Source organism: Lolium perenne, chromosome 7 (genome assembly GCF_019359855.2).
Source record: "Lolium perenne isolate Kyuss_39 chromosome 7, Kyuss_2.0, whole genome shotgun sequence".
In the NCBI taxonomy this organism is placed as follows: Eukaryota; Viridiplantae; Streptophyta; class Magnoliopsida; order Poales; family Poaceae; genus Lolium; species Lolium perenne.
The window spans coordinates 248,346,382-248,357,703 of record NC_067250.2 but is presented as its reverse complement, the minus strand read 5'-3'; the positions used below and the strand labels follow the sequence as shown (position 1 = coordinate 248,357,703).

Sequence of the window (11,322 nt, the reverse complement as noted above, 5' to 3'; positions counted from 1 at the left end):
TAAAATCGGACGGTGCTCGTCGGAATCGGCCGCCGGTTGGGTTGGATTTGAGCAAGGCGGCGAAGCAGTTTGCGGTTAAGGTATGTGCGCTAGAGTTGCTCTAAGCGTGCACACGGTCACCCGGTGAATAGCTCGTTTTCACTCTTTGGGAGGAGCCAACTTTTATTTTTATTTTTATTTTTTGGCGAATCGGGAGTCGATTCTTTATGCTACGCATTGATATGCCTTGCGGCGGGACCTTTGTCGCTTTTCCGTGTCTCGTCTCTCGCCAGCACTAAAAAGCCGAAACCGAAACACGCAGGCCGCACCGCCACTGCCCGCCTTCCCTCCTCGGCTCCTCCCACCCCACCCCTTGCTCCGCAGCCGGCACCACCCAGCACGGCCGGAGGTTCCTCACGCGAGCAGACCGATGGATTTCCTGCTGACCATGCTCCCCGCGAGCGGCGGGGGCGCCGTGGCTGCGGCCGCCGCGGCCGTCGGCGGGCTGGCCGCGGCCGCCACGCTCGCCGGCAAGGCCGGCATCGTCGGGATTGGGCACAAGGAGCGCTCCAACGCGCCCCCAGGTGACGACCGTCTCACCTAGTCTCCTCGAAATGCACTCGTTCGATCGATCTTGCCATGTTCTTGTTATTGCTCTGCTTCCTTTTTGGATGCTGTGGTATTTCGGTTTCAGTCCCCTTTCAAACCACAGGTTCTCTCCTTTCCCCCCCCCCTCTGTTTGGAGCCCACCATCGATTCGGACCTATCACACCGAATAACTCACCCTTTTCCAGATTTTATTCCTTTGGATTGAGAAGCCTCCTTCAGATTAATCGTGTTTCATTCCAGAGCATCCTAAGCTGGCGGAGTGTAAATGTTTTTTTTTTTTTATGAAATCGCATCATCCTGATCAGCCATCGGCCTCAGATAAACCACGTTTTCCTTGCGGTCTTAGAGGCTGTCATGTAATCGTCTCCGATTTGTTCAGATACAGTACGTAGGTATATTTATTAGGGGAAAACGAACCTAATCCGATTTGGAAAGCAATTATGTAATATAGTTTTATAACTTTCTAAAACTATACCATACGTTGCAAGCCTGTACATTGTTTGAAGATAAAACTCAGATGTAACATTTCGAATGCTTTTACCGAATAGCGGTCTTGACAAATTATAGAGGCCTATGTACGTAATATCACCCCCTTCAAGTAAGTAATTGTACATTAGAATTAAAACTTTTCAAATCTTTACACGTGGTTTAGATGGATATCAGTTTGTTTCGAGCTGATATTTTCCCATGATGACCTATATTTAGATTGTGTGTGCGTGCTATTTTTTAATTCGGGAATAACCTTCGAATACTTAATAGTTTTTGTTTTGGTAAATTTCTGAATACCTCCTAGTTTATTTCTTATATATATAATTTTTACAAGTTTAGCCATAGTTCATTAGACATATAACGTACTGCGGATAAGAACATGCCGACATGAAGAATCACGCGACCACTTTTACTTCCCACTATTCTAAGCAGCTCCTTTTCTGTTGCAATCCAAGTCTATATCCCGTTTGGTCCCCATACATGGGCACCGAGCAATCCGGTTGGCACTTTCACAAGGAAAAGTGCTTCATAAGCTCTCTAAAGGAAACCTAAACAAGTGACTGAAAGCAAAGCATTGAGATGTTACTGTCATAAAAAGATTGCTTCACTTATTTTTCTACATTCTTGTAGAACAGGTATAGGAAATATAGCTACACCCCTGAGCTGCTCACAGTTGTGACATGCCAGTAGCTTTCTTAGAATAACACAAGAAAAGTATACCGGAAGAAACAAATTAACATGTTTCTTCATTTCCACATGTATTTGTGCACGCACTTGACAGTCTTGAGTTTCCACGCGTAGTCCGATGGATAAATTTATGCCCTTTGTGGAACGACAGAAATTCCATCTTTCCTATGGAAATTGCAATAACATGAATTTCAGCTAAATTCATTTGGGTTTCTTGTGTTCCAACCTCCAAAAATGTCTGTGGAGTCTTTTTTGATCAAATATATACGTTAGAAAAACTACTAAGTTTATCTGGGGGGAAAGAATGAAATGGAATGCATCCCTTGCTACCTCTGTAACATGTTTGGTTTTCTCTCTTCTTAATGAAAGGCACAGCTCCTGCGGTTGCTCTTAAAAAAAGACTGTCACAGTTTCTACAGCTTCCTACTACTTACTATCGGCCTAAAGGGTGTTGATTCTCGTATAGCAACTGCAAAAACAATGAGTCCAGATGTTCCTTTGTCTGTCACAGTAGATCTTCAAATCATGTTGATAGAACAATTCAGAAAATAGAAATTTGACAACTTATGTTCCCTGCTTTATGTCTGCACAATGCATGTTATGCATGTGAGCACAATTCAATTATTTAGTTTATATTAAGTTACAGGCAGCTACTGTGGATTTGAAAACAGGAACATTCTGAACATAACATGTTTTACCCCCATATATCGCAGTATAAATAAGTTTATATCGCAAATATGATGGCTGGAATTTTCTTGATACACGCTGACCTATATGTGATCTGGGTTATTCTAGTGTTCACCAATTATCTCCTTTTGATAATCTGAGGTTATTTAAGTCTCCTAAGAAAGAACAATAAAAGCATTACCTCGTCTGACACCAAATGTTTAATTGTCATGTAGCTGTTCCCGGTTTACCGCTTATTGGAAATCTACACCAGTTGAAAGAAAAGAAGCCCCATAAGACCTTTGCAAAATGGTCCGAAATTTATGGGCCAATATACACAATAAAGACTGGGGCTTCATCTGTAGCTGTGCTCAACTCAGCAGAAGTAGCCAAGGAGGTAATGCCGAAATATTCATTTATCTTAAATTCACTTGACACTATTTTTGCTATTGTACTCCAGATATCTTTTTTTGCACATCTGGATTATTGTGGAAATTTAGCCTTTGTGTTCTGACTGATTTTTTTTTAATATTACCTAGTTCCTGTTTACTATGTATGCTTTTGTTGACATTATCATAGCAATTTTATCTATTAAGTTACAGTTTAATAATTCAAATCTAGCTAGAAGAGTTCTTTTTTCACCGTGAAATTTAAGCTTAACCTGATTGTTATTTCACCTATTTTTTTCTCATGTTGGAGATAAATAATGGATTCTAATGATTTCTCTCACAAATAAAAACCAATTAAAACATGTTACGAACTCATCTCTTTTCCGCAAAAATTACCCAACTAAGTTAAAAACTAGACCAGATTAATACACAAATTATGGATATAGTTCTTCCTGATATTGGCTGCGATGTAGAACAGAGTAATGACATCAGCATTGTCAGAAACTTTCATGTTTGAATATAAATTTACAAGAACATACATTATGTCCTATATTTGCAGGCAATGGTTGCGAAATTCTCATCCATATCTACTCGAAAGCTACCTAAAGCATTGTCAGTGCTGACTCGTGATAAAGCGATGGTTGCTACGAGTGACTACAATGACTTCCACAAAATGGTGAAGCGTTTAGTTATGGCTGGCATGTTGGGTTCTGCTGCTCAGGTACAAGTCTTAACATTTCCAAAATTACACAAATAGTTGCCGCCTCCTGTATAAGTTTACAGTTTCAATTTACTAATGTACCACAACAAAATCCTTGCAAAACATTTAGAAGCAATTTCGGGACACAAGAGACACGATGATGGATAACATGTTAAGCACTTTCCGTACACTGGTGACTGACGACCCACATTCTCCTCTAAACTTTAGAGAAGTATTCAAGGAAGAGCTGTTTCGCCTGTCCTTGATTCAGGTAAATCTACAAACATCATGATACGGTGTGCTCGTCCATACTGTCACCAGTATCATTTTCATGATTTGAACCAATCTTCAGATCATTTGTTTATTATTTGCAATACTGACAATGCACACTGCAATTTTAGAGCTTAGGCGAGGATGTGAATTCAGTCTATGTTGAGGAGTTTGGGAGGGAGATATCAAAGGAAGAAATCTACCAGATCACTGTGGTCGACATGATGATGTGCGCAATTGAGGTTGATTGGAGGGATTTCTTCCCATACCTCAGTTGGGTTCCAAACAAGAGCTTCGAAACAACAGTTGTTACCACAGAATCCAGGCGAACCGCGGTGGTGCGAGCCTTGGTCAACCAGCAGAAGAAAAGAATTGAGCGCGGCGAGGTGGTCAGCTAAACATAGTTTGTAACTGTTTTATCTTGATCAGTTCTTGTCTGTGTTCATTTATCATCTTGACGAGATAAAATTGGTATATATGCAGGCAAAGGTATCCTATTTGGACTTTTTGGTAGCAGAGAACGTGCTGACAGACGAGCAATTGACGATGATGGTGTGGGAGGCAATCATCGAGGCTGCGGATACTACCTTGGTGACGTCAGAGTGGGCTATGTACGAGCTTGCCAAAAACCCAGAAATACAGGCAAGTTCCCTTCTCTCTCTCTACGGTGTGCATTTCTTGCCGGAACCAAACTGTTAACAGAAAATAGCTTTGGCACAACAGGACCGACTGTACCAGGAGATCCAGCAGGTGTGCGGCGACAATACGGTCACGGAGGATCACCTGCGTCAGCTGCCGTACCTTAACGCTGTGTTCCACGAGACGCTGCGGAATCATTCCCCGGTACCGCTTGTGCCTCCGAGGTTCGTCCATGAGGACACCAAGCTGGCTGGCTACGACGTCCCAGCCGGAACAGAGGTAACTGAACCCTACAATGGCATGGACATCGCTACATGAACACTCATAATGACAACATAAAAATGAAGTTTTGGCCGCTGCGCACACGGATTTCTGAAATAGCTGCTTAACTTATTTGTGATAGATGATCATCAACCTGTACGGGTGCAACATGAACAAGAATGACTGGGAGGATCCCGAGGCGTGGAGGCCGGAGAGGTTCCTGGACGGGAGGTTCGACGAGGCGGACTTGTTCAAGACCATGGCGTTCGGCGGCGGGAGGAGGGTCTGCGCTGGCGCCCTGCAGGCTTCGACCATCTCGTGCACCGCCATCGCACGCTTCGTGCAGGAGTTCGCGTGGAGGCTCAAGGAGGGCGACGAGGACAACGTTACCACCATCCAGCTCACCAGCTTCAAGCTCCACCCGCTGCACGTGCACATCTCGCCGAGAGCAGCAACCAAGTGAAGCGTTTGTTTGTTGTGGTTTGGTAATGGAGTGGTGAGTGAGAAGAAGTGAAGAACTGGTTGAACTCTTGAGAAGAATAGTAGTATCAAAGAATAGTATACTAGTCGTGGGTTTGAATGAGTACTAAATACTAAATAGTGTGAGAGCTGTTCATTTCCTTTGCTACTGGTCGTTGTCCTTCGGTACTTTCCTTGCAGGTTTTAGCAAAAGTAAGAGTTGCTGACTATCTTTGGTACGGAGGCGCGCGGAGAAACACGAGTGTTTGACAATGAACACGAGTGTTTGATAATGAATGATTACACGATGTGAAGATGCACTTCTGCTCCGGTGCTCCTTCCTTGACAAAACCGTGGGTGCATCAAAAAACAAGGAATCAAAAAACAAGGACCCTATAGATCTTCTCTAGAGGCTCATAAGGCCCGCGTTATCTTGCATGAGCAAATCCCGTATGTATGGCGTACTCATACCGTCACGTGCCTGCGTGATGCAATGTTTACCGAAAAGGCACCACATATAAAAAGTATAGATACCGTATTTATATGGACGGGTATACATGAATTGGATATGAGTTTTAGAGAACCCAACGTAGGAAAAAAAATCCAAATACGATTGAACCATTAACATACGATACCAATTTCCTTTGTCGCGCGAGATACTTTACTTGTCCGAGGTTTGATCATCGGTATCTCCATACCTAGTTCAACCTCGTTACCGATAAGTACTCTTTACTCGTACTGTGGTATGCCATCTCTTGTGACCTTGTCACATGCTTGCAAGCTAATTAGATGACATTCCACCGAGAGGCGCCAGACTATATCTATCCGTCACCGGGATGGACAAATCCCACTCTTGATCCATATGTCTCAATTCATACTTTCCGAATACTCAATCTCATCTTTATAACCACTCATTTACGCAGTGACGTTTGATGTAATCAAAGTACTCATCCGGTGTAAGTGATTTATCGTGATCTCATGGTCGAAGGACTAGGTAACTATGTATCGAAAGCTTATAGCAAGATGAACTTAATGACTTGATCTTATGCTACACTTATTATGGATGTGTGTCCACTATATCATTCACCCAATGATATAAGCTTGTTATTAACAACATCCAATATTCATGATCAGCAAACCATGATCATCTATTAATCAAGAAGCTAGTTTAACAAGACGCTTACTAGGGACTCTAGTTGTTTACACAACACACATGTATTAATGTTTCTGGTTAATACAATTATAGCATGGGGTGTAAACATTTATCATGAACACTAAGATATAACAATAACTACTTTATTATTGCCTTTCGGGCATATCTCCAACAAAGAATTCTATTTGAAATACAATTCAAATCATCTCCCAAACTCTAAGTTTCAAAAGAAGTCATGTCAAAATTCATCACACTCTCTTCGCCCTAACCCTAATAGCAATGAGAGAGAAACCTCTATCCTTCTTAGGTTTTAGACAATAAAGCGCATTTTTTTTCCTTTTTTGCGATGAAATGCACATCCCTTTTCTAGTTCTACCCTTCGTTAGCCCTATATTCTGGGATATTACAAACCAATCACCACCGCCACCGTATGCGCCAGTGTTGGGGGCGCAGTGGAGGGCGTGCAACAGCGCGGGGTCGACCTGCGGCGTCGATGGTGCACCGTTGAAGGAGGGAACAGTGTAGATCGGAGGGGCGCCATACTGAGGTGCCGCGAAGAACGCCTGGTGGGTTGCTGGTCTGGGCCCCAGGATGTCGGGGTGCGGGGCCCGAGGCACCGGCATGGTGTAGGCGTGGACGACGCCGGTCCAGGGATTGTGGCACGTGGTCCAGGGCAGCGATGGCGCAAACTACTGGGGAGGACGCGGGTTGGCAGGAGCGCCGGTGCGCTGACCTCTGTTGCCGCCACGACCGCGTCGACGCTGGCGGCCGCCGTTGCCGCCCGTGGTAGGAGGGGCCTGGTAAGCCGGCGGCTGGGGCGGATAGGAGGGAGGCAGAGCCGGGGTGTGGGGTGGGGGCGCTGTTGGCGAGGGCGCGGGCACACCACGGGGGAAGCCAGCAGCGAAGGCGGTGTGAACCGCACGAGCATGCAGATGTTGTAGCCACCGCTCCCCGTGACGAAGGTAGGCCATGACCTGCTCGTAGGTCGGCGTGGTGAGAAGCATGAGGTTGGAGGCGGCGTGGCTGAGATCCTCGCCGAGACCAGCCGCGAGCGTAGAGAGGAGGAGGGAGTCGGTGATCGGAAACTCCAAGTCGCGTAGCTCGTCGAAGATGGTCTTGAGGCGCAGGCAGAAGGCGTCGAGGGAGAGATCGTTCTGGTGGAGGCCGAAGAACACCTTCTGGAGGAAGGTGATGCACTAGATCTTGTTGTCGGTGAATAGGCCGGTGATATTCTTCCACACATCACGCGCGGTGTCGCTGACATAGGCATCCCAAATGGACCTGCCGAAGATAGTACCCGGGGTTTACTGAAGGCCCACTACCCGAAGAATAAGAAGATTCGGAAGCCCAAGATATTATTAAGGAAAGCTAGAGTTGTAATAGAAAGTCTTATTTGTAATTTTACGGGATGAGTTAGAAACCTTTCCGGACTTTGTAACTTGTACAGCACGAATCCCTCGGCTCCGCCTCCTATATAAGGGGGAGTCGAGGGACGCGGAAATCATCGAATTATTGTTTACAAACCCTAGTTTTCATAATCGTCGAGTACTTTTCGGCTGAAACCTTCGAGATCTACTTGCCCTCTACTTCCAACTAAACCCTAGCCTACAATCCATAGGCATTGACAAGTTGATACCTTGTCAATTGGTGCCGTCTGTGGGAACTAGAGGCGTAAGGATCTGATCTCGATGGCACGTTCAAGATCTTCGACATCATCAACTGCAAGCAACGCAATGGATCGAGGTAAACAGATCGCTGCTGGTCCTGTCGATTTTGTTCCTCACCCACCCTCCCGTTTGGATGCATATGCGTATCTGGCGGAGCCTATGGAGATGACGTTCGGAAGGTTTCGCTTTCGCGTCGAGAAGGAAGGATCGTATCGTGTCGAAATTCCGATTTCGTCGGGATCGTCGGCGGTCGATTCTGATTTTTCAAGCTATACATCGTCAACCGAATCAGGAGAAGAAGAAACTTCGTCGTCACGCTACATCAGCATAAGGGCAAGAGAGAAACTCGCCAAGATCTTCAGCGACATGTCGTTTGAGTCATCTGCGGACTCATATATAAGCGATGGCTCAAGCAGTGTCCACAGTTACGACTTCATCGACAAATCTACTACAGTGGGCAAGGTCTTCACCAATCTCAACGATGGTGTCACCAAACCCAACATAGATCTGAACACAAAATATCATCAGATTTATGTCATTGGAGAGCCAAGCAATGACCAAGAGGAAACATCTGAGGCTTTCGACGATCTGGGAAATCCATACGTCGATCACTCCGATATGAGACTAGTCCTGGTCAATAAATACGTCGGGCCGGCCGCGACACAGAGTTCGACTCCCGCAAGCAGCGTGGGATAGAGCCGCGAGAGCTATGGATGGATCAGAACCAATGGCCACCACAGCCACGCCAGAGGAATTACAAGCATATCAATATAGGCTCGCACGAGCTGCAAGAGAATTGGAAAAACAGGCAGCTGAGTTAAACAGAAGAAAGGAGGCAGCTTCTGCATCCAGCAGGAGAAGGGCAGAGTTGAGTCGACAATCTAGAACTTCGGGTGATAGCCACAGGGAAGCTCGGAACAGAGCAAGATCAAGGTTACAACACATACCCGAAGCAGAAAGAGAGCACCTAGTCCAAAACCTCGACATGTCCTTTATGTCGATAGATACAAGAGGAAACATCATCCCTAAGACACCAGAGGCTGGGTATATGGCGACACATGCTTTTATCCTCGCATCTAAACCACCTCCAGGGGATCCAAGGGAAACACTTTACAACATGGTGATAGCAGGAGTTGGAGCCATGGGGACGGCGTTTGTATCAACACCTCCCGAAGGAACAGCAAGGCAAAATAGTCCACGACCTGCGGCAGCAGCAGCAGCTCCTGAAGGACCAAGTGGAGCAAGAGATACGGCAGCACAAGCAAGGGTCGACAGAGCGCGACAAAGCAGAAGAGAACATCGGCAGTCCCCAGAGTTAAACGACGAGGATATGTGCGGTTTGCCGTGCTTCATGAGGAGAGTGCGAAAAACTCGAGTACCTTCGGGATTCAAATTGCCTGATAATTTCAAAAAATTCGACGGCCTTCAAGATCCAGAAGATTGGCTAGTTGATTATCTCGAGACGGTGAAACTCACAGGAGGAACCAGAGCAACAGCTATGCAAAGCATCCAGGTGCATTTGAGTGGAGCCGCACGGTCTTGGATAAAGAAACTCCCTCCAGGATCTATCGACAGTTGGGAAAGCTTCGAGGACGTGTTCGTCAAGAACTTCAGGTCCACGTGCAAAAAACCTGCGTCGTTAGAGGAGTTGAGAGCATGTCGACAAAAGCCAGACGAGCCAATGAGAAAATATATCCAAAGGTGGAACATCATCAAAAACTCGGCAGAAAATATATCTGACGAGAGAGCGATAGATGCGTTTGTCGCAGGAATCAGGCGTGGAGATTTTGTCGAGGACTTGGGAAGGACCAACCCAAAGACAGTATCCACGTTAATGGAAATAGCAAACAGATGGGCAGATGGAGAAGATGCTGTCCACAACAAACGGCACAGGTCGCCAGAGGAGGACCGTGGTCGAAATTATCAACCGAGGCGACGATTTCCTCGGCAGTACCTGAACTATGATGCTCCAGGACAAATTTCGGCAGGTTTTCGGGCAAACACAGGAGGAAACAACAGAGATGATTATCAGAGAAGCAATGAGCAGCGAGGCGATAATAGAGACGATTCTCGAAACAACAGGCAAAATAGCGGGCCTAGGTTCCCGAGGCCTTTCGTGTCTCCTGAAGAGATGATGAATGGGCCGTGTCAGATGCACTTTTTCCTCGACAGCAACGGAAAAAGACAACAGACATCTGCAGAAAGATTGTCGCAATTTCCAGGCAATGTTATGGTGGGCAGAGCACGCTAACGCTCAGGCAGCACAGAGAAATCCTCGAGAACCCAGGAGCGAGATTCACTTGCCACCTCCTCCCGCGATTACAGAAGATAATCGACATCAGCTCAGAATAGCGGCAGCACCTCCACCACCACCTTACGTTGATCCTAACTCCAACGGAGCGGTGTCGATGATTCGAAGGAAGGCCATCCAATAGAGCTCGAAAGTAATCTCACGACAGGTGTTCATGGCAGAAAAAATGCCTCCACCAACAATCGAGTATCTTAATTGGTCGGGCAAGATATTGGCTTCACCATAGCAGATCATCCGCAGCAAGTTCCTCGACCAGGGCGATCAGCACTTATCTTACCAGCGATTATTGCGGGATTTGATGTCTCTCGAGTGTTCATAGATGGCGGCAGCAGCTTAAACCTTATGTATGCGAGATACATTGAGGAAGATGAACATATCCCTAGCAAACTTGAAGCCAACAGACACGAGGTTCCATGGTATCACACCGGAGAAACCAAGTTATCCATTGGGGAAGATCAATCTCGACGTTCAGTTTGGAACCCGAGAGAATTATAGAATCGAGAAGCTGGAATTTGAAGTTGTGGATTTTCCGTCGCAGTACCACGCTCTGTTGGGACGACCAGCATATGCTAGATTTATGGCGGTACCACACTATACATACCTGTTGTGGAGGATGCCTGGACCGAAGGGACCAATCACAGTCAAAGGAAGCTTCGCCTTAGCCGATAAGTGCGATAAGGATTTTCATCGGATATCAGAAACTTTCGGGATGCGGTGAGTATTTGGCGTCAAGGAGTATGACTGACTACGACGTGCTGCCAGACGTTGGAAGGCCAAATAAAGAATCAACTTTCAATACCGAGAAAAATTCTAAGGAGGTGCAGATTCACCCGACAGACCCGAAAAAGACGACGTCCATCGCAAACGACATGGACCTCGCATAGGAAAGCGCGCTCGTCGAGTTCCTCCGTAAGAACTAGAAAATCTTCGCATGGTGTCCAGCTGACATGCCAGGAGTACCCAGGGAACTTGCCGAGCACCACCTAAACTTGGATCCACTAGCGAGACCAATCAAACAACCCTTGCGTTTTTCGGAACCAAAC

At 46.1% G+C, this 11,322-nt stretch overlaps 1 protein-coding gene across 1 annotated transcript in view; it reads left to right on the top strand.

The window, feature by feature from the left end:
- The first annotated feature begins 292 nt into the window (after positions 1-292).
- Positions 293-11,322, top strand: part of LOC127313239 (ent-kaurene oxidase 2) — a 53,040-nt gene continuing 42,010 nt past the window's right edge. The window contains exons 1-8 of the mRNA XM_051343792.2: positions 293-563; positions 2,667-2,827; positions 3,379-3,540; positions 3,650-3,790; positions 3,921-4,175; positions 4,273-4,431; positions 4,513-4,707; positions 4,832-5,462. Of these exons, the coding sequence (XP_051199752.1) occupies positions 410-563; positions 2,667-2,827; positions 3,379-3,540; positions 3,650-3,790; positions 3,921-4,175; positions 4,273-4,431; positions 4,513-4,707; positions 4,832-5,152 (1,548 nt within the window). The 5' untranslated portion in view covers positions 293-409 and the 3' untranslated portion in view covers positions 5,153-5,462. Of the gene's footprint in view, positions 564-2,666; positions 2,828-3,378; positions 3,541-3,649; positions 3,791-3,920; positions 4,176-4,272; positions 4,432-4,512; positions 4,708-4,831 lie in introns of the transcript that reaches the window.